At 34.9% G+C, this 25,020-nt stretch overlaps 1 protein-coding gene across 1 annotated transcript in view; it reads right to left on the bottom strand.

The window, feature by feature from the left end:
• The window catches only part of Sugct (succinyl-CoA:glutarate-CoA transferase), a 694,122-nt gene that overhangs the window by 367,717 nt on the left and 301,385 nt on the right, over positions 1–25,020 (bottom strand). The window contains exons 10-11 of the mRNA XM_026387616.2: positions 21,095–21,166; positions 14,032–14,129 (exon numbers count right to left, since the gene is read on the bottom strand). Coding sequence (XP_026243401.1) covers positions 14,032–14,129; positions 21,095–21,166 — 170 coding nt within the window. The remainder of the gene's footprint in view (positions 1–14,031; positions 14,130–21,094; positions 21,167–25,020) is intronic.

The raw sequence follows: 25,020 nt of genomic DNA, 5'->3' as shown, positions 1-25,020 counted from the left end.
ATGAGTTAAACTAGTGTTTGGAGGAAGCAGGGAGGAGTTAGCTTGATTTCTTCCATGCTACCTATGAAACCCACTATTAGCAGAGAAAGACAAGGAAGGGGGAATGGAGAATAATGGCAGAGGCATATGACATAGGAATTCTGAATTTATTACTGTAACACAAATAAAACTTAAGTCTTTGACCATTCCATCAGATACCTGTAGACTCCCAGGAACAAATCATATAACTAGCTCCCTCTCAAGAATATTTCTGAGAAACGTGATTGCCTGAGTTCATTTCTTTTTGGATATGCCCAGAGGGGACTATGGACATTTAGAATTTTAAATCTAACTGAGCTGCAAACTGAAAAACTATTTCTTGCCCTTAGTTAAACCATGCCACGATTTGCTTTACCCCTATTACTGCACTTGTGGCTCACAATTAAACTCTTATAATTCAGGAACATATGCAAGAGATGGGAAAAAGTACTATTAGTAAGTTGGCAATGTTGGTGGGCTACCATAGGATAGAATAAACAATTCAAGCTTAAAGCCAGAATGGGAAAAATAAAGCCTACTCTCAAAGAATACCAAATGAAATCTTACTTTTTATTTTATTACACTGAAAAATAAAATTTTAATCAAATGTCACATTCAATTGCTATTGTGTATAGTCATATATTTAGTAAAAATAAGGTAACCAATGATCACAAAATTACTGACATTTCTAAATTTACAGTTTTTATATGTGTATGTTGCTTTAAGATGCTTCATATGGTTACTGTTAAAATAAGTATGTAAGTTTTATTGACTAATACAGTAAACAACCACAAAAAGCATGCATAAATTGTTAGTAGATTCTGCTACTTATGGCAGAAGTCATTGGTAGACTGTGTTTCATCAAAACATTCTCTCTACCACTGAAAATTAAGTTCTGTAATACACAAATAAGAGCTAGCTTTTTTTTTCCTCTTACCAAATTTATACTTTCCCTCCCATAAAAAGTCAAAGCAATGAAAATGTACAAATTTCTCAATGAATCTGTAAGGATAAAAGCAAGTAAATGGAATAGGATATTATTATAAAAATTTAGCCATTTATCTATGATAACATTAAAATTAGAAAACAGTCACAGATATCTTTGACATTGATATTCACATGAAGTGAAAGTTAAGAACATGAATTGATGACAGGAGTCATTTCCATAAATAGCATTAATTGCTTACCTTTTTTTTTTTTTTTTTTACTTCTGTGTTCCATGATATTTTGGGCCTTCACTGACCAAAAGCTTGGAATAAAATTGCTGGTATGCTTACTAGTTAGGTTAGAGCACAGATTTTTTTTTTTATTCATGGTTACTTTGATTATAATCTTGACTTCTCTTTTAAGAATGGGTTTATATTGCAATGTTGTTGGTTTTATTAATTAATTAATTAATTAATTTTTTAGTTTTTGGTTGTAGATAGACACAATACCTTTATTTTATTTATTTATTTTTATGTAGTGCTGAGGATCGAACCTAGTGCCTCACACATACTATGCAAGCACTCTACCACTGAGCCACAACCACAGCCCCTTATTAATTTATTGATTAACAATGTTATCATATTAAAACTTTGGAAAGCAGAGAGAAATCTACGGATATGAAAACTAAAATCACCTACAATGTTATCCAGAAACAACCAGAGTTAAAACCTTGCTTCCTTCTTTGATGCTATTCCATAGTGTTGTTGTTAGCATATAGTTTCTTGGTATCCATGGGGAATTGATTCTAGGTCCCCCTGAGCATATCTAAAGTCTTGAATGCTCAAGTCACTTATGCAAATGGCACAGTATTTGCAAACAGCCAAGGCACATCTTCCCATAAATTGAAGTCACCTCCAGGTTACTTATAGCATCTAATACAATGTAAATTGTTTTTTGTTTCGGCAATAATGACAAGGAAAAAAGTCTGTACATGATCATTACAAATTTTTTCTAATACTTTGATCCATATTTGATTGAACCATATTTGATTGAACCCAGAGATATGAAGGGCCATCGATAGCTCATAAGTTTGCCTTTTTAAGTTGATATTATATAAAAAGCATTTCCCATGAAATAAGAAATTCTTGATAAATTTAACTTTTAGTGGATTACAATATTCCATAGTATATATTTATTTCCTAGCATCATGGCAGATGTTTACAAGCCTCACAATATACATTATTGTTAACAACTTTGCAATTGTGCACTTTAAATTGTCTTCACTTTGATTCCTCTAAAGATAACTTAGTAGGACATGAAGAATGAATACTTTGAAATGGAATTATTGAGGCTCTAAGAATGACATCTTAAAGACTTTATATGCCTATTGTCCAAATGTTTCTCCCCAGCAGGGAATGAATCTACATATCTTAATATGCATTATGTAACACTAATTATCATTTACATTGCATTAGAAACCACTAACTATTGACTACTATTAAATACTTGAATGATTTAAAAAAGAAAAACATAATTCAGTCATTTTAATTTGCATATATTTAACTTCTAGTAAGACATCCTTTAATGTATGAATTCAACATTAAGATCTCAGCTTTTGTAAATTATTTTTTCAAGTTATCTACAAAGATTGTTGTGACTTCTTTTCCAGGTCTATTTTAGTGGTCTCCTTGTAAAATAACTACAATTATTGTAGTTATTGTTGGAAATATTTTTTCCAGTTTTTTAAAAAAGGCATATCAGTTGCTTTAACATTAGAGTTTCCTAATATATAGTAGGGATTATCATCTTTAATACTTTGTAATTTTTTTAGTCTATTCTTGAAAATTAACATTAGAATTGGTTAAATGCTAAAAATACCCCCATTGAAACAATGTTTGGAATTTTGTTAAATAATTAACATGAGAAAAATAAACATATCCATGATACTCAGTCTTGTTAGCCAAGAATTGTTATAGTTTGGGAGGGATTTTGTCACCTAAGTCCCACACATAACTTGTTACCATTATCCCTAGGCATTTTGTATTTGCTACTGATGCTGATAATCATACAAGAATCTCTCTTCATTACATTATTTGGATTATATAGGAATACTGTTTTCTGTACATTGATTTTTATATTTTGTCACATGAAATTCTATTAATTGCAATTTTTAAGAGTTACTTTAATATTATATTCAGTATTTTTTCAATACTTTCTGTATTTAGTCTAACAACTATTAAGTGAACAAAGTGTACTAACAAGTACACATTCAGAGACCAACTTTATTCTCTTTTCCCTCTTCTATTTTAGATAACAGTATGCTAAATTATTAAATAACAATTGTGTTTCTAGCAATTTCTCTCTGGTTTTCTAATAGTTCTAAATTTCTGTATTTTATAATATATTTCTATATTTTGATATATTTGAAAATAGCTTGAGATTATTCATTACTGTTACTTATCAAAAACAGTACACATGAATGGTTACCAATACAGGCCAATCCCAGAGCCACCTCAATCCAGGCCAGCATTTTGAGTTCCCTTTTTTTGTTTCCATTCATTAAATTGAACAGAGTACTGAGACTTAAATAAACTCAGACATTCCAATGTCTGGATTTTTCTTTTTCCAAAGTTAGCAAATGAGAAAAGAAAAACAATTCACAAAAGAGGAAAGAAAGAGCATTAAGAAAGGAAAATGCAAATTCATAAATTAAAAGATTAAAAGTTGTGTATATATGACTTTCCATGGGGGGAGGGTGGGGTGGGAGAGAGAGAAAAAAAAGGAAGTAGGAAAAGAGAATGACACTCATTTTCTTTTCCTAGTCAGGATTATTCTGAATATAAAATGTATAGTCAAAAAAGAGGGGGAGTAAGCAAATATTTTGTGAGTACTATGAAAAAAAAGGCTTTGAGGTAATCTTCTTCCCATGCTCTTCCTCTCTTCCCCATTTGAATTGCATGGAAGGTGGAAGGAGACCCTCATTGTTATACAAAAAATGTGAGGGGAAAAAAAAAGAGAGAGAATAGTATTACCCTAGATTAGATAGAGAAAAGTGATGGGAGGGGAGGGGAGGGTTTGGGGAGATAAGAAGGATAGTAGAATGAAGCAGACATTATTATTACTGTTTATATATATATGAATGCATGACCAATGTGATTCTGCAGCCTGTATACACAGAAAAATGAAATATTATATCCCATCTGATTCAAATGTATGATATGTCAAGGTCATTGTACTGTCATGTGTAACTAATTAAATAAAAAAAGAAAAAGAAAAAGTCTTTGATAATCAAGAAATTCCAATTTAAGTCTCACCAACAAACAGTGTGATTTTGGGGAGAGCACATTAAACTAGAACTAAGGTAGATAGAGTCTGGTGATCAAAGCAATGAATGAATTGCCAAAACTACCATGAATTGTCCAGGTGATGATGGCCGGGAGTAGCTGGTCACAAGAGAATCTTCCAGGATGCTGGACAGCTGTTGGAAATCAAGACTCAGCAGGGATGCCAGCTGTCAGCACTGGATGAGAGGTGGAGTCAGCTCTTATACTAGAAACATCAGTTGACGCAAGATCAAAGACCCAAGGAAGGACTATGCAGGCAAGCCAAAGCTAAAAGGAGAAGAACAGAACCCAAGCTGAGGGAGGCAAAGTAGTTGCAGAACAGAACTCAGTCTGACCCACAGGCAGGCAGGAAATTGGGCAGGATGGAAATGAGTTGCAGAGTCTAAGAAGCAAATAAGAGCATCAGGAGATTTAGTCAAACTACAGTTTCTCCATCCAATTCAAAAGTCAAGAGCAAAACAAGGTCAGCCAGAAAAATCTGGAGAGATGAACCTACCGCCTCCCAAAAGGAAGGCCTTTAGAGAGTTGGCTTGTGGAGTCTACCATCAGGTTTCAACCTCTCTGGCCCACAGTACTGTTATATTTAAGTTCTTACACTAAGGAAAGGGTTAAATTTCATGACATCCAAAGTTCTATCCAGCTACCCAAGTGTTTAGAGCTCTAACATTCTATAAATCTAAAAATATACATTAAGTTCCAAGGGAGAAATGAGGGTATTAAATGTTTTATCCAGGGAAATAGAGTTTACTAGACTCCCTCCCCCACCATCATCCCCTCCCAACACGTACATATAAATATCCCACAACCACCACCTAATTCTTTCTACTAAAAGGCAGTGTGGAATGGTTTATAGTCCTCCTGGAAAAAAAAAAATAGTAGGGGGTGAGGGGAGTGGGATGACATTCCATTCCATCCTGACTCACTTAAGGACATCATTTGATTCTCAGTCACAAAGAATTCTCTTAACAGGGTGGAAAGAGCCCTGGTCACGAGGAGTTTGTTTGGAGTTGCAGGGGTTCCCTTTGCATGTGGTGAGCCAAAAGGATGCTTTCCAGAGCCGTGTTCCTTTTACCCTGCAGGCTGATTTTATAGTAACAAAACATAGCCACTTAAATCTCTCTCCAAGTAACCAACATTTAGAAAATGTACTACATAAAATATAGACATTTTACAAGGGACCATCTATTAGCTGATAATGGCAGAGCTGCCAAAGAATGCATAAGAAAACAAATGTGACCCTCACTGAACATCAGATCCATTTATCCCAATTAGCCCTGCTGCAGTGGATGCCAGATAAACCTACAATGATATGATTCAAAGCATTACGAGGGGTTGGGGGGAGGTTACAAAACTAAATATGCAGGTTGAAGATATACATACATCAAATGAAATGCAACCTCATAAGAAGCTAATAGAAATCAGGCAGAAGGCTGGCACGAGAGATTTTAAAATGTGATCATTATGGAATATAGACCAACATAAAAAGTTTCAGAGGGAGAAAAACAATAAGTGTCTCTAAGTATATTAAAAACATGTAGACATGGGAGAGTTGATGGTTGCCAGGTTAAGGGAAGGGTAGATTTCATCCGAGTTAAAAGAGTCTTCCACAACCTACCAGTCCTGGGAAAGAGGATCAGGAGGAAGAACTTCTTCTCTGGAGCTCCTGATTGCTCTTCCATTCCACAACTCTTCACCCACCTTAGACAGCCAGTGCTTTGGTGACTACTGACTCTACATTAAAACCCAGTTTGAGGAAAAGGACTAGAAAAAATTTATTTACACTAAAGAATCAGAATTCATCCTTTAACTCTCCTTGTACTGTTTGAAACTTAATAGTGAGCAAAATTTTAATACAAAAAAATCTATGATATAAAACCTGAGGATCTCTGAAATCAGTAAACTATGTGTAATGGAATGGTGGTTCCTTCCAGTGCTTGTAACTTATCAAACAAATAAGTGAAACCCAACTAGGAAAGTGATCCATGTCCATTTATTACTTAATTTTAAACAGTTAAAATTGTGAAAGGCAGGAAAGGAGCAGGAAGATGTGGCAAGGAAGGAAAGCAGGACGGAGGAATGAAATGAGGGTTTAGGAAAAGAGCAAAGAGGAAAGGGGCAAGAGAGAGCTAATAGAAATTAAATGTGAGAAATTAAATGTCTATTTCCTACTAAAAATATAAAGAAATGATAGATGTTATTTAATAGAAAAAGTTAATTCAATTGCTGTTGGGAAGGTCAAATATATTCATTAAAACTTTGAAAAATTTACCCATAAAAACAGCACAGAATTCACAGATGTATCCAACTTAAGAGTTCAAAGACCCTGGCTAAAGCTTTTCATAGAGGTTCTTAACACAGCATACCAACTAAAGGACACACAACAAAAGCATTTCATTCTTTACAGAAGTATAGCCACAAATGCAAGGAATAACTTAAGTGGAGTGTTCGCAAGTTCAAGTTTCAAATCCATTGCCCACACTGAGGAACAAGTGTCTTTTGAAAGGGAAAAAATATGGGCTCTTAAAATCTACTCTGGGCTAAAAACAAACAAACAAACAAAAAACTGGGCACTATTAATAACCTTCATTAGGAAAGTTGTACAAGTTAAATGTATTCCTAAGTCCTGTGAGCTATTTTTAATTTTTCAAAAAAAAAAATTGAAACGATTTATCTACCTAAAACAAGGCCTTACAGACCAACTAAAATCTCATGCCTTATTCTTGCTAGAATTAAATCAAATCAGAATAATAATAATACATAGTTATGTAATCCCAATCAAGATTCCTGATTGACAGTTAAATTAAACTTATTAAATAGAGTCTTATAATAATTACAGTTTGGCAGAAAAAAATCTCTTCAATACATGAGGTTCATGGATCTAAGAATGATATAGAACTTGAATGATTTAAAAAAAAGAAAGCAAGAAAAGAAAAATTTTAAAAATTAGGAAACTTATAATTTACAATCAAGAGCTTCCTCCCATAGTCTGGGCACTGTTGAACACTCAGCACTGTACTAACTGTTTTCATGCTGTTCCCATTTGTAAGGCTCACTGTGACATAGGTATTGTTATATATGTTAGATATAGGAGAACCTAAGTCTCAGGGAAATCAGATGACTTGCTCAAGACCACAGAGTTAATGGAAGAGCAGGGTCTCCAAATCAGGCCTTCTGATATTCTTTGATCATGATACAAACTTCCTTGATGAGTGCAGAGTCATTTCTGGCCACCTCTGTTCTCTTTGTGTTTTGTAGGCCTTGACACTGGAGATCTTCCCTCTTTTCCCTTTGGCCAGTTCTGCTATACTTGGATAACTTCACCCATCATTGATTCATGCACTCACTAACTGAAAGAACATTTATTGAGTGCCAGAAACTCAAATAGGCACTAGAAATAAAAATCAAAAAGACATAGTCTCTGCCTTAGGAAATTTACTGTCTTGTCAAGGAGGAAGAGAAATAAGTGACTGATGACAGCTGAGTGCGAAAGATGCTTTGATGTAGCAGCGTAGGAGGGACTGCCTACAACAGACAAGAAAGGCAGAAAAAGCTTCTGAAAAGTGTGCTTATTTTACAGGAATAATAGGGACCAGTAAGATGAAGACTCTTTACATTTTAGTGGAGGATTAAAAGATCAGGCCACATTATAAGGAGTTCTAAATGGTTCCGTGTGGTTGGCACAATGCTGACAAGGGGGAGAGGCAATTACACATATTAAGGTTAATGGTTTAAACTCATCCTTAAAGCTCTGGATCAAAAGACCTAAGCAGGGAAGAAGAATAGTCAAATTTGCCTAATCATATCAAAATGTCAGGATTTTTAAAAAATTAACATTAAATTATACACCTCTGAAATTTCAGAGCCAAGAAATGATCCAGGTTCAACTCCACCATATTCTGCAAGGCTATTAAAAGTAGTTTGATGCCAAATTTTAAAAATGATCAGATTAGAAGGTCTTTAATAAACCCTTATTTCAACTCAACAAGTATTTACTTAGCACCTTTGTTTCAAAGGTCCTGAAATATGTCATTTAATTTCACAATATTATAATACAGTTAACTCTGAAAAGTAAGTAAATATTAAATTATATATCACAAACTTAGTTTAAGAAAATAATCAAATCATCGAAAACCAAAAATTATTATTTTAATAATTTATTGATTTTAATTAATAAATAAATTGCCATGATATTTGAAAAGGCAAATTTATCTAATGTTGTTACTTTTATTTATGAGGAGTCCATGTAGCCAAATTTTTAGAAATAGTTTTGCTAGGACCATTTATATATATTCTCCCTCTACTTGGGTAACATTTTTTACAAATTTAAAAGTTCTATCAGTATCAGGTTAATATTTCTTTCTCTAAATTAACTTTTTTCTTCACCTGCCCCATTTTTTTGTTCTTTATCTGAAGTGGCACGGCTTCCAGGAAGCATTCCCTGATGTATGCACACCCAAAGTAGTTGCCCCCTCTCTGGGCCCCAGAAGGCAGTGTGCCTACTTTGACCCTGGCACTTCCCAAAAACAAGCTATCTCACTCGAAAAAAAACCCAAAAAACAAAAAACAAACAAACAAACACCTTTTACTTGTTTCCTGATTAAACCATAAACTCCTCAAAAAACCTAAGCTTCATCTTTCATATTTGTTACCTACAGGACCAGGGTATACCATCAGTGGCTAATAAATTGTTGACAAGGAGAGGAAAAAGGAGAGAATAAAATGAATTGTATTTGTATTTTCTCCACCATTTCTCTTTTCCTTCATCCTCATTTCATATCTTATTATTATCTCTCCCCAGTCATTAATACATTATCTTTATCCTACTCAGATTCAGCAGACATCACAACTTTCCATCTCTATCTTGAATGCCTAACTATCATTCATCCGGTGTGTCAATAGCACAGGGTTAAGAATTTGTTTCTCTTTAGCATTGCAAATAAGGAGTTTTGCTTTATAAGGCCCTGAATTAGTCTCTATTAATTTTTCTTTTTCCTTGTTTTAGCTAGGGATTTTAATATGCTTTAGCTGTACCTAGGTTTCAATGCTAGCAGCTGGGTAAACAGACTTTCTGCAACACTCTGGATAAAATGGCAAGCTCAAGGGGACAGTCTTCCACATTAAAAAAAAAAAATTTAAGAAAGACTTGCTCACAGGCATGGTTGGGGAATAGCAACACCTGAGAGCACTTGAGGGGAATTGTGTGTGCTGGCTGTAGAAAACATAGCTGATGACCAAAACAGGCAGCTGCTGTCCGGAATGTGGCCGATGCTATCAGAGAGCAGCCTCAAACTGTACTTAGCAAGAACAACAGACAAATGAGGTAAGTGATGTACATCTCTAACAGGCACTTCTAAAAGTCTATGAGTTTTGTAGCACACAAAGAGAACACCTGATTCTCAATATTTTAAATGAATGCTTATCATGGACAGAGAGGGAAATATTCAAAATTGCTCAAGATAAATATTTCAAAGTAAGATTTTGAAGCACAAGAGGAAATTCATATGTCTATTTAAGAGAACAGACTCTGTCAAAATCCATAAATGTTTCAGTTTTGGAGATCAAATATGGTTTACAGGGTGAGAATTTTTTTTAATAAATGCAGTGAATCCATCATTCCTAGAGTTTATTTTTAAAGTAATCTGCACTGCTAATTCATTCTCACAAATCCTGCTACATTTTTACATATTTTAAAGATTTTCTAAAGTAAAAATATAAGCTGAGGAAAATGTGTATGAGCATTGAGGAAAAGTGCCTATGATGTAGTGTTTAATAGCAGACAACAGGCAAAAACATGGTACACCCACATGGTAATGTAGCTACTGTCACTAAACATATGCTTTTACTATAGAAGTGATTGGCAAACCACCCTGGGGAAAAAAAATGTAGCATGTATATCAACATGCTCAAAAGAAAAAAAATTTAAAAACAGACAACAAATGATTAGCAGGCACAGCCTGTAGCTACAATATTTTTTACAAAAGCAAAAAACAAATGTTTTGAAAAGGTTATATGACAAATATGGAAGAATAACTTCTTAGGCTCATCAAAACAAATGTTGTTGTGTCAGGTTTCAAAACAACAAGGACAATGACAACTAAAGGAAACATGTATTTGAGAAAGTCTGAAAGGGTCGCCCTAATCAAAGTCCGGGGGACAGGATATTTTTGCCTATTTTTTTAAGGCCATATTCAGAACAGTCCCTGGTTCACAGTAGGTGTTTAATAAATATTTGATAAGTGGAGTGCAAATGATTGAATGAGAAGCAAAAACACTGACACTCATGATTTCTTCTGGTCTCTCCAGATAAGAAAGGAGCCCTTATGGACTCTACATCACTGGAACACGTTGAAATCTCTACAGGTACAGTGTTTCCTCGAGACTTCTATCTTCAGTCTAGAAAACCAAACTCGCTGATTATTAAACCCATGTTATGCTCAAAAGAATTCCTTTATTTTACAAGTTTTTCAAAAGGCTATAGTGACTTTCACTACCTGATCTGTTACCATCTACCCCACTCTCTCTAACCCCATTCCTCACCCTTTCTCTTGCTCACCCACCTACAGGCAGGTCTTCTATGCCACTCCTTAACCCTCCACCATGCACCTCTATCTTGAATGCTCCTCCCAGATGTCTTCCAGTCTCCTGCTCTCATTTTCTGCAGGCTTCTGATCATATGTCACTTTATCAGACAGGTCCTCCTAACCAACCTAAATGCAAAAGCCCCAGCCTCACTCCCAACTTCTGGCACTCTTCTTTTCCCTTCCCTGAATTATTGTTCAATAACTTAATTGGTCTGTTTCATGCACTTCTCTATCCCTATGGTAGGCTAGCAAAAGTGCTGCCACGTAGTAAGTGCTCAGTAAATACTGACTTAGCAAATAAACAAACAAGGACACAATAACATATCATGTACCACTTCAGGGAAGTAATATGATATTGTGATATATGGAAAATGTATGAACTTCTGAGTCTCATTTCTAACTATTTACTACGTGCCTGTACTTAGGAATAACCTCCCTAAACTTCAGAATTGTCATTTGCAAAGTGGGAAAGATAATAACAATAATAATATTTATCTGGCCTGTACTTAGCATCCACCAAATGCTGGTTCCTCTCCTTCTTTTCTCCCTGCTTCCTCTTTGTGATTAGGAGCTAATTGTGACTTTGTTTTTAATGAAACAAACTTACAATAATTCACAAGTTCTGAGGTGGCTGTGAAATGAGAGAAACAACATGCACAACAAGACCAGAAGGTCAGGCTAAGCAGACCCCTAAGCAAACTCATTCCCAGCAACAGTGAACACTGAGTGAGCCTGTGTTTGAAAACTGATGGCTAGATACATGGCACAAAAAGAATGCCTGCTTTCTTGCAGGTGCTGTCACCTGACAGGGAGCCTAGATAGAGATGTCAGGGATGGCTTCATGGAGATGTAGAACTGCCCTTTCAGGCGGGACTGTGCTTGGTCTGGGAAGTATTCCAGAAAAGAAACAAAAGAAACCAAATGGGAGTGTGGCTGGAGCAGGGCCTTTTTATGGAAGCAGATTAGGAGAAAAAGCAGGCAGGAAAGATGATGTTAGATGTGGAAAACCCTGGATATCAGACTAAAGAGACCACATTTATTCTCATAATTTGTAGAAAATGGCTAAAGTTTTTGAGTACTAGAAAAAACCTAAAATCAGAATGAAAATGATAAATTTCAATACATTAGCGAAGACTTCTGAAAGCCAAGCAATAAGCAGCACTAATGAATCCAGTGCCAACCTGTTCAAAAAAGCAAATGATGAAATAATAAATGAGAAGGAATCAATTCTCTAATCTCCCCTAGTCATGTTTGATCCACAGAGAGGAGAAGAGATTTGAGCTGAAGAGACTCAGAAAATGGCAAGTCATAAGACAGCACCAAAACATGTCAACAAACCAGTAGAAGAGAGCATGAACCTGGCCTCCAAACAGACTGCTGTATTTTAACAGCAGTATCTGTGATGATGCGCTTTCCCTCCCCATTTTCCTCCCTTCAGACTAACCCCATCTCCTTCCATGTACTGTGATTACTTGATCTTCTTGAGTCTGATAGAAATATAACAGACCTTAAGAGTTCAAAAATGCTGAGACTCCCATTTCTGTGTGTACAAAAGTGCAAAGAAGGAGACAGACTAATTCACCCAAAGAGGAAGAATAAAAATCTGTAATACATCCTGCTAAAAGTCTTTGCACAATGAAATTTTATAACAGAATTTAGCAAGGAATAAAAGTTTGAGGACACAGGAAACCAATGACTTAACTCTGTGGTTCCTGAAGCTATCAAAGTGCTGGCAACTAAATACTTATATCTGCCTAGTTTTTATATTTTTCTTGGGATCTGCTCTTCTCACAGCGTGGACATAATTTATTTAGACTATCAAAGAGCTTTTGATAAGATTCTCACAAGTGGCTATTATTGAAACTTGGTAACCATGGTGTGAAAGGAAAAAGTCATATCAATGAATTAAATGAATTTAAAATGCTTAAGAGGCAAAGAGGCAAAAGGCTGAAATAAATGGCCAGTTCTCATGTAGAGAAAGGTTAATCATTGAGGGCTCTGGGGCACTGCGGTAGAATCAGAATTGTATTTAACTAATGACCAAGAAAGGGGCCACAATTCTCATTCCCCTGTTCTGTGGGTATCAGTCTCACACACAGAGTCCCCATTGACATGAAGAGCATTTGGTACATAGAGGATAGGCCGTGTAGAGAAATATTTAAAATCCAGAAAGAGAAAATCAGCAAATGAATATTAACTCATAATTTCATGTACAAATCCCAAAATATAAAGGGAACAACAGAAAAGCAACATTAGCACAATTATATTTTCTTAGAACTTTGATAGATATTACATAGAAATAAGTGGGCCTTTTCAAAAGACGGGATATGGTATTTGAACAAAAAGGCCTAATTTATTTGTATTATTAAAACAAATTTTCAATATGGAAGAATTCTTCATATGGGCATTTTGGATCTGAAAAATCCACAAAGACTGTATCTATGGATTGAGAAGTTTAGAAGCAAATGAAAGTGAAACTTTTATGATACAGTAGGAATTATTACTTTGGGGTTTAGAGGTTTTTTCCCCCCTTGAGGCAAAGTCAATACAAAAGCATAATCTGACGTGAATGGATAATTTGGAAATTAAGTACTGTCATTAAATAACATTAATCTTTTATGACTCATAACTCAATCTGGTATTTTCAATGGCCCAGAATCATCATCTTGATTCACACAAGCAATTCAGAAAAACCAGTAAACTCTTGGTTTTCCCTCTGTTTGCCAAGGTTTCTGAATCTGTTAGATGAGAATAATAAAACTTACCTCAAACAATGATTATAAGGGATAAAAGTGATAATATATGGAGCATTTAACACAGCAAAAAACCAAAATAATATTAAATTATTATTGTTGTTATTATTATGTATGATATACTAAATCCAAACAGTTATAAGCCACAGAGAGGAAACCTGATTCAAGTCATTGTGACTTATTTATATCATTATGACTAAGTACTGAATAAAATATTTAAATACTTTCAAATGTCTTTGAACAACAGAGAAAACCATAACTTTAAAATAGCTTTCCATTAACCCAATTTTGGGAAGTGGAAGAGAATTACAAACCAATCTCACTAAGCACAAAAGACTCCACAAAACACCAAATAAATTATTATTGCATATTAATTCTTAAATGTATATGTGCTAGATCCAAGCTTACCGTGCAGATAGTATTTTAATAAGCTCTTTTCTATTCTCCACTCGAAGATGGTTGGTTTTATACTTGGAATCATCAATCAACTCAGGCAAATTCAAGATCTAAAAGGGAAAAATATTTGCAAAGTATTTCATATACCTGTAAATCCTACTGGATCCTAGTGACTGGGTCTAATTTAGTAATATGATGAAATTTTCAACATGGAAAAACCTCTCACATATTCATTCAGATCCAAAAACCCACAAAGAGAAGTTTAGAGTGTTATGAAAGTGTCCCTTCCAAGACCATTCCTTTCTGATCTTTATAACTCTCAACAAGGGGATATGGAAGAAACAATCACACAATTAGGATGGGTCATGCCAATGAATAGGTTTGTCATTTACAAGAAGGTTTCACTACATTTATGTATATACACCTACAATGAGAGCACAGAAAAAAAAGTTTTCAGACCTCCATAATATCTTGTACTCATATATGAGATTATGAGAAGAGTTATCAGATCCGCAAAAAGTCTTATCTGAACAAAATATGGAGAGAGGTTCAAAATCAGATAAAACTGATCTAATTTTATGAACCAAAATCCTAAGTACATGCCTGCCCTTACATGAAGCCCACAATCAACATATATCTTATAGGTACCTTCACTTATTTGTTCCACATGTAAATAAAATAATATGATCTGTCCCAATAGTACTATCCAGGATGTTGTACAAGGTGCTAAAATAAAGGGAAAGCCATACATTTGCCCAAATGCTAACCATTAAAATGACATCAAATTAAAAGATCTTCTTCCTATAGGAGTGACACTACTTTTCTTTAGTATGTCTCCCTGAAGAAATACTGACTAGAAATGCTTTTATATACTTCCCTTTTGCTGCTTCTCACTAAAGGGAAAATCTATCTTGCAAATCCCTTTGGACATCTTGCAATTTTAACAAGACCATAATGAAAGTACCAAGTGGATTTGGAATGGAAAAGACGTTTTGAAAAGAATGTGTGGAGGCAGGGTTTGGCAGTTGTGTTGGAAAGTCAGAAGGTGCATTTATGGGTTGGGGGCAGGCCATGTGGCCTACAGAAAACTTCACTGCCTTTATTATGTATTTGCTTTCAATATAAACATTTAATGGTTTCATTTGTTTCCCACAGTTTAAATAAAATTAATCCATTAATCATCTTACAAAGAAGAGAGAAGTGAAAAAGATTCCCTGGAGCAAAGAGACCATCTCAATGGTGTAATTCCTCTTTCCCATGTTCCACTTACTCGTTTCCCTTAGGGAATGATATAGACAGCGTTACTCTCCTAGATTTTAAAAATGGCGACACCAAATACAGTGTTTTGCTAGAAACCTCACTATCAGCACATCTGATCCCAGAATGGTCTCAAGGCTTGTCCAGTGGTCAGAAAGCCTCCCCAACTGGGAGTTCAGAAGTCATTTCAAGAAAAAACAAGTGCCTTCAAGAAATCATAGGTAAAATTTATAAGTCTGGCCTCACCCAGAATACACCATAGCTACATAAAAATGTACAGAATGACTACACTCAAGGGAGACTGAGGTGCCCACATGTCCTCTGTATTTGACTTTTTGAACCTCTTTTCTCTGTTAAAGTTGTGTGAAATGGTGGGTCAAAGTAATTGTCCTTCTGTCTGCAGCTATGCTGGCCGATGTTCAAACTGTTTCTAGACAGACGTCTTCAGGGGCTGTGATCACATCCATTCTTCAGGGGCTTGAAAAAAAGTGCTGCCTGGGATAAAATGAAACTCTCTATGAAAATGCTTAACTACTGAGCACTAAATAAATGTGAACTATTGTAGCTAAGCAATGTTTCCCTTAAAAGAAATGATAAAGAGGTATACTGTTCAAAGAAGAGAGGGAAGAAAAAGAAAACTGGCTCCATAAAAATAGTAAAACATGATAGCTGAAACGGCAAAGTACTCTAGTGCTCCCATCACCTGATGACACAAATAGCTGACAACAGCCTCCTTATGACAGCCTCAAAGGCTCCACAGAGCAGAGTCAGTTTCCCCTGACATCACCTTCTGCCATATTTTCCCCCTAGGTTCCTCACTGCAACTATGCTAGCTTCTTGCTGGAACAGGAATGTGTCTACCATATGTGGGTCTCAGGACTTTAACAGTCAACTACCTCCTTGGCTGGAACATCTTCCATCAGACATTCAGTTGGCTAACCCTTTCTTTTATTAAATCTGCTCAAACCTTAACTTCCCACTCTTTTGGAGGGGTTGGCAGGTTCTGGGGATTGAACCTAAGGGTGCTTTACCACTGAGCTACATCCCTAGTCCATTTTTTATTTTTTGAGGAAGGGTCTCCCAAGTTGCTTAGGATCTCACTAAGTTGCTGAGGCTGGCCTCAAAATTGTGATCCTCCTCCCTCAACCTCCTCAGTCACTGGGACTACAGGTTGTGACACCACACCTGGCTGTTGTTTTTTGTTGTTTTTCCTATCTTTTCTGACAACATCTGTCTTTTCATTGGTGTGGTTAAGTCATTCACATTTAATGTTGTTATTGATACTTTGAGATTACTATTGAAATTTATTATTTTTTCATTCTTTTGTTTTCCCTTTCCTATCCAGAAAGATAGAAATTTGTTGAAAATTTTTAGTATTACATTTATCAATTTTGATTTTGGTTACTATTTTCTTCTATACAGATGTTCAATAATTGATTTAGAGTAAAAAAGGGTTACTGTTACTCTGTCTGTTGTTCAGCCTGAATAATTTTTATTGATTTCTTTTCCAAATCCTTGATTATTTCCTCTGTCATCTCCAGTAAAGTATTATTTATTTTCTTAGTTATTGTCCTTTTCAGTTCTCGAATTTCCTTCTTTTTTTTCATATGTTCTATTTCTTTCTAAACAATTCTACTTTTCCATTTATTTCAACAGTGTCTATAATGCTTGTTAGAGCATTTTTATAATAGCTGTTTTAAAGTCTTCATGAGTTAATTCCAACATCTGTGTTGTCCTAGCATTGGCATTTATTGATTGTCTTTTGTCATGCAAGTTCTGGTTCTTCATATGCTGAGTAATTTTGGACTGTATCGTGGATGTTTTGAATATTGTGTCAGGAGTCCCTGGGTCTTGTTTGAATCCTACAGAGCATTTTTTTTATTTAAACTTTATTTATTTTTATTTTTTTTTGCTTTTATGTGGTGCTGAGGACCAAACCCAATGCCTCACAGGTGCAAGGCAAGCACTCTATCACTGAGCCACAATCCCAGCCCCTCTAAAACATTTCTGATGTTTTTGTTTTCTGCAAACAACTGACCTGGTTAGGTCCAAGCTACAACTTCCCAACTACCTTCTATGTGTTCGGTTCTAATGTTGGTTCAGTTTCAAAGTCTTTGCAGTATTATTTGAATGTGTCCTACATATGCCTCACTTAACAGTCCATCACACTACAACTGGGGCAGTCATCTATTGTCAACCCTGTTCTCAAGATGTTTGGTGTGCTAATTAGAATCAGACCAGTGCATGTGCAGCTCAGGGGTGAGCCCAGGAGTTCAGGAACAACTTCAAGGATTGCTTTTCAAAGCTTTTCACTCTTTGCAATTTCTCCAGAACTTTCCAGTTCCCTGAGGCTTCCCATTAGTTACCCCACTCTAAAGCATACTTCCAGAGAAGAAAAGCTAAGCAGTGGAAAAATAGAGAAAAAGCAATAAAGATTCATCCCTTCTTTAGGACCTCAGTTAAGCAATGAAGATGAAATTTCCTGCCACTTACAGGATTACTCAAGGGCTAGGCATGAGAAAGTGGGGAGGGAAAAAAACAGAGGACTTCCACACTCTTACATTAGAGCTTACTTTTCAGGTTCCTTGCACCAGAAATAAAGAGCATCTCTAGATCTTAGCTTTGTTGCCTGGCATCCACTTTACAGCTTCAGGCTCCACTGTATTCATATAATGGAAAAACTGGTAAATTTACTGCCAGTTTAGAAGTACTCTAAATTCTGAGGTTCTTACTCAATTCTCCTACTGTTCACTTTTCAGAATCCTCAGATACTCCATGCGTTCTGCATAGGTTTTATCACTGTGCTGGGTGGAAGAGTAGGGAGAAGAGTACTTACTGGATCCTCCCTAGAATCACAATCTCCCCATCCAATTTTGATAGAGACCATTTATAAAGTACATACTATGAGCCAGGATTGTACTGTTTTACTTACCTAATCAAACTCTTAAGAAACCATGCAAGTTATTGTAGTTATGTGTTTTAGTCTACATTTTATACATGGGGAAACGGAAGCTTAGGTAAGATTCAGTACCTTGCCAGAGGTTACCTGACTAGTAACAAGATTTACAGTAGGCCTTAAGAATTATGCTAGAGTGTCCTTAGACCACCTACCCCAAAATCAACTACAGTGCTTGTTAAAATTGAAGTTCCCTGTGACCCACATCAGACACACTAAATCAAGTCCTTGAGAATGGGCCTCCAGGAGATTCTTATGCATACTAAAGTTGAGAACCAATGCATATTGCCTCCAATAAAAGAAGCCTTCAGTCTAAATGATTTTTAAAAGGATGTCAATATACTTCAAATAGAAATACCCATTAGTGTTGGCATCAATCAGCTTAAAATAGCTTACATATGCTCACTTTCCCTACCCTTCTGTATCATGTTAAGGGACATAAAATTTGTTACAAACCAAGGTTCATTTTATACACAGCAAGACATTCTGACAGCCAAGTCTTGAACCAATGTTCTTGCTCCATTCCAACCCCTGACCCTAAGAGTTCCCTAATGGAAACTCTCCTCAAAATGTATTAATCAACCAGTATATCAAATTCTATTTTGGAAAGAGAAGGGATAAGTAAATCCCATTCATTCATCACAAACAATGCTGCCACATTTCTCCCCAGGAGGTACAGCTGTCTCTTTCTTCCTGATGAAACTTACTTATAAAAAGAACAATTTTTACAGGCTCATTGTCAAAAACAATGAGCAAAAACAATGAAAGGGACCTCACCTTCTATAAGGACAGTTTGAGCAATGAATCCCTCATCAATAGGCATATTTGAATTAAAAATACTTAACTATAGTCACTAAAAATGACTGGGAGAATAAGACAACTTTGCATCGGAGTAGGAAAACAGGATTTTTCTTTGGTAAGAATATTTTTAGGACAGGTTTACATGTAAGCATATAACTCGCTCTGAAGATTGAGAAGACCAAATTGCAGCACTCACTCAAGACGCCTAGTAAATTATGTAAATAACACTAAAATCCCATTCACACAAAATTATTCTTCAGAGTACCTCAAAGAGTTTTTGTAGACATCTCCTTAATGGTTCAAAGAGGGATTATCATTTCTGATTCACATATGGGAAAATTAAGGTGTGCCATTCTCCCAGGCCTCTGATGGCCTTTAAAAAAAAAAACTATATAGTTACACACCATACCAATAAGTCATAACTTTAGTACTAACAATTATGGCAAATATTCTGCTTTGAAATTAAAATCTTTTTTGAAATGTTCTTACAAATATTTATAAAGAAGTTCAAAAGTTTCAAATTGATCAACAGTAATGAATCAAAAATTAAAAGTATTCAGTATAGTTATTTTCAACAGTGAAGAATATGTCAACCAGTCCTCCTCCCCACCTTTTTTTTCCTTTCCTTTTTAATTTTTTTTTTTTTTTTAGAGAGAGAAAACTCCAAAACATATGGCCCAGGAAGAAAATCTGTACTTGTTTAGAGCAATGAACCAGCTTTTACATCTCTGCAGTTAGAGTACGCAAATGACTTCACAGGCAAGGACTTCCGTATGTTTCATATTTTTAACATTGACCATTCATAATAAAGATTCTTTGATCCCAGATCAAATGTTTGAATCAATTTTCTCTACACTTACTGAGTCACCATTATAAAAGCTCCCTTCCTTCCCACCTCAGATGTGCCAGCCCTTCCTACAGTCGGAACTATCTCCATTTGTCACCTTTACTGTGGTACTTCCCACCACTTTGCTGTGGTTTTTAGCTCTGCTCATTAACCTCATATAAAAGAGGTGCAGTAATAAATAATTTTTGTACATAATAAATTTACTATAATAAATAAGTTTCCTCCAAGGAACTCACAGACATCTTTTAAAAAGCTGAAAGCTCACCATAATGTGGTTAGCAAAAAACTAATCCTCCAATCAGAAGAAAATTCTCAATAAGTAAAGCCTTTTCTTTTTCTACATGCAAGAAAAAGAAAAAGAAAACTGGAAAAAGTAAACTCATATCTAATGTCTTAAGTAAAAACAAAGGAGAAAAGTTCTAGATATATATAATAAAACATTTTTTAAATGTCTAGGCAATGTTTAAAATTTAGAATATCCCTACCATGTTATTTTAAATGATTCCAAGGCCTTTTTTTCAGGCCTTGATGAGGAACAACATTCTAATACAACCTTAATTTATAAAATCTTTAAACATGAATTTTGATAAAAGGTACTCTAAGCAAAGGTTAATTTTTGAAAAAGTTAGAAATTTTTTAATGATGAACAAAATAAATTTGGGAGTGTTTAACTATATATGGACCTAATTAAACCTGATATTGGAAGAAGGAAGGAAGGAAGAAGGGAGAGAGAAAGGGAGGCAGAAAAAGGGAAGAAGGAAGACAGTAAGAAAAAAAAGGAAGGAAAGAAGAGAGCGAAGGAGGGGAAAAGTAAACTGATATCTAAGGTCTTAAATAAAAACAAAAGACCTAGGAGAAGGAAGGAGGGGAGGAAAATTCCCATTGTTAAATATTGCTTTAAAATTCATTTTCTTTTCTTCCCATTTTAATATTGACTAATAGATATATCAAGTTTGAGAACAATTTAAGCTAACTTCTTCATTTCAAAATCCAACTGAATGCTATAATTTAAAAAAATTGTGTGCTAATTCAAATCCAGTCATTATCATGTATGATAAGTTTGAAAATGCTATATTTTTAGGTACTAATGTACGGGGTTCTAACTTGGTTATTGACTTAGCATCATTGTGCTAGGCAAAACTAAACTTGCCCTAGCTTTGCACAAAATGAATTATTGCATATATCATCCACTCACCCCAATGATTATGGATTACCTTGCACACAGTAGCAAACTGTTGGTCATTTCCTGCTCCAACTACAAAATAGCCATCCTTGGTTTTAAAAGCCTAAAAGAGAAAAACATATGTAAATATGTTTACATGTTGAAAAGACCATAAAAGTTGATTTTTAGGATCTAAGAGATCTATATAGATTTGCTCTAAAACAATGTTATTAATTAATTCAATATCGACTACCTTGTACCTTTTTCTCTTACATTAGCATACCTGTTTTTATTTAGAATTTTCAAAGTACTTCCTAGATCTTCCACTATGACAATATCGGGGAAAAAAGTGACTCAAAAATTAAGAAAATGCTAGTTTATTATTATAACTCATAACATGAAATTCATATTCCTTGTAATATGGATTAAAAGCTTTATGTTTTGTTTCCATTTTTCTTATAGGGCAGAGAACACTATAGAGCAAAAGGCACTGTTTGCTACAAGTGTAAGAATAGATGGATAAAAGAAAGGAACAAAAGAAAGAGTGAAGGAGGCGAGGAAAGAGGAAAGAAGGAAGGTTGAGTGAGCTGTGGACATATAAGTGACTGAAACCCATGACACTCATGGCCCCAAACCATTTGAAGATCCTTCCCATGCTCCCTCCTTCTCCACCCTTCTCCAGTTAGGATCACAGTGCAGCAGGAGGACCCAAATTTTACCCTCAGAAGGCCTCATTCAAATTTCCCAAAGTAAATTAACTCTGAATTTCCTTTCTTTCTATGTAAAATTTGCTCTGTATTTTCACCACATTTTCTTCACTTGCTTCTGCTTCTGAGAACAATGATGCCTAACTCTATGGTAGAAGTTACTCCTATGTTAATAAACATAGTGCTACCTTCACCCACATTCTCAGAGACTGAATCCCTGTCTTCTGCCTACAGGTAGGCTCCAGTTTCCAGGAAAATATCCTAACAGCAACCAAACATTTTTCATTAATCCCGACATCCTTCTCAAGCTGTCTTGAATTTTTCTTCCTTCCCTCCATCTCTTGATGACATAAAAGCACAGCCTACCTGCCTATGCTTGCTCACCAACACCATGCTGCAGTGTCCTTTGGCATCAAGAGTCTTTATACTATCACCATACTGAAGCTATGCTTCTTTGACTCCCCTGCATTATTTGGTATAATTAACCATCCTCTACTTCAGGATCCTGTCTTAGTTCTAGACTTTATCCAGACTCATCTCCTATCTCTTTGATCTGTCTTCCCTATGCACCTTTTACAGGATTTTCTTCTCTTCAGTCTTCAGCATTCCTTAAGCATCTGTCTTTGGTCTTTTTACCTCACTTGCTTCTTATGATAGTTACTCACCACATATGACTATTAAATTTAAACAAACTAAAATTAAATTAGTGAATCACAAAAGACCAAATTCTATTTAGATGAAAAGTTCAAAATAGGAGAATCCATGGAGTTGGGGGGGGGAGGGAGTTGCAGCTGCCTAGAGCTGGGGAAGTTGGGGGAAAATGGGAGCAATTGCTATGAGTACCAGGTTTCTTGCTAGAGTAATGAAAATGTTCAAAAATTGATTGTGGTGATAACCGCACAACTTTGCATATAGTAAAAAATCATTGAATTATATGTACAATACAATAGTTAAATATTAAATTAACAATTCAGACTCACAGTCACACCAACTACATGTCAAGCATTCAATATCTGCATGTGGCTAATGGATTAGAAGGCACAGGTATAGAACATTTCCATCATAGAAAGTTCTGGTGTACAGTGATGGTAGATTGTATTTTTTTCTCTTCTAATCCTCCTACAAGGCCTAACATGATATCTAAAGAATATAAGCAATTAATAAATAGTTGGTAAGTATAAGCAATCAATCAAATAATTAATTCCAGATAACAAAATTGTGGCTAAAATAGATTTCATGCAAAACCTATGAGATTTTATTCTACTCTTGCTTGATTTGGTAAGGAATGCTGTTAAGAAGATATCATGTGAACTATTGTAAGCATTTTCCCTTGTCCACAAGGGCAAAAGCAAAGTTAGTGTCCATGCACTAGTGTTTCTAAAGCTACAGAAGGGAATCTTGCAATAGAACTGTGGGTCAGGTACAAAGAAGATTTCAGCTGAGGTGTCTCAATGAGTTATTGATAAGTGTGAAGTTACACAGGTTGTTTGCTGTTTTTAATCAGAAGGAAACAAGGGGAGAGGATAAGTAAATACGAAGTAACCACATGCTGATAAGTATAACACAAACAAAGGTTTACAAAACTTTGGATCAGTAACATATTCTTTAAGTTAATGTTTTGGAAGGTATTAATTTCCTTTTAATAAATGAAGAAATTCCTGTTTATTCCTTCAGTCACTAACATATCATGAAGTATATCTTTATCAATATAAACATTTTAAAATTTTAAGGAGACAACTACTTGATTATCAATTGAGAAGTAAAAACTGACCAGCAGCTGGGCCACCAGATTATTATCAGACTTAAGGATTATCAAACAGATCTTATAACTACTAAGATATGATTGTGTATTCTTTAAAATTTTCTTCCCTATAATTATTATTTCACCAGTGTTTATTTAATAAATGTATTTTATATGCAAACTTAAAAATAACACATTATCATTATAGAAAATCAGGCAAGTATAGACAAAATACAAGGAGGAAATAAATTACCCATGACACCATCACCCAGAAGAATTACCTGCAAGTAGACTTCTTTCTAGTCTCTTTATGTTCACTTTTATGTAATTAGTATTTCACTATAGATAAGTTAATAATCTTCATTTTTTATTTAAGACCCTCTCACAAACATATTTGAATGTTATTATTTTTAATGATAAAAATATATATTTTAAAATTTGCTAACACATTCTCAGTTCATTTAAACTGGAGGATATTTTTATTTTGTTTTTTTTCTCACATTGGACCCCATATCATGCAGTTAACATCACTAATAAAAAATAATTTTAATTTCATAACAAAACTCTGAAATGAAATATCTACTTCAGATCTTTTAAAATAGATCTTTATCCCAATAAAACAATATAATAAAAATGAAATAGCAAAAATGAATCCAGATTTACTATTTATGCAACCTGGATGATATCAGGCAAGTTACCTAATTTCAGAGCCTCAATTTTTTCTTCTAAAAGGTAGGAATGATCAGTACTTACTTTTAGAATTATTATAATGGCTATTGATTAAAAGCACATTCATTTGTGTACTTAAAAATACTTTTTAAACATAATTTATGATGTGTTAGATATTAGGTACAATGGGTACAAAATGATGAGCTAAATACCTATGGTCCATCACAGAAGACTTACATTTCAATACAATGACAGACATTGGTCAATACTCATACAAATAATTACAAGCAGAGACAGGTACTAGAAAGGGAAAGTATAGGCCACAATGGGGATCTGACAATACATGGGCCTAATTATCTCAGTTGAAGGCTGAGAAATCGGAAAGATTCTCTATAAGGTGATCTTTGAGCTGAGGTACTAAGTAGGCATTAATTAGATAAGAACTGGGAGAAATGTCATTGCTGACAGAAGAAACTATGTGTGCAAAGGACCTGTGGTGGAAAGAAGCAATAAGCCATAAGAGAATATAGGTGAAAACAGCAAAGTGAAGGCTATAGAAATAGGCAAGGAGCTATATAAAGTCCAAGATCATGTGAAATAATTTATTATAAAACTAATGGGAAGTCACTAAAAGGCTTAAATAATTGTGTTTGCATTTGAGAAAACTTTCTGGTTGTGATGTAACAACATATTGGAGGATAAGATTAGACTTGAATAGACCAATTAAGAGGCAAAAATGATCATGGCAAAAGATGATATTGTCTTAGATTATGGGCCATGATGACACAGATGGAAGAAGATAGATTCAATAAATATTTAAGTGGTAAAACCTATTGGAGTTGGTAATGGATTGAATATGAC

The sequence above is a fragment of the Urocitellus parryii genome, chromosome 3 (assembly GCF_045843805.1).
Source record: "Urocitellus parryii isolate mUroPar1 chromosome 3, mUroPar1.hap1, whole genome shotgun sequence".
NCBI lineage: Eukaryota > Metazoa > Chordata > Mammalia > Rodentia > Sciuridae > Urocitellus > Urocitellus parryii.
Note: the sequence above shows the minus strand (reverse complement) of the source record. Positions and strands in the feature narration are given on the sequence as shown.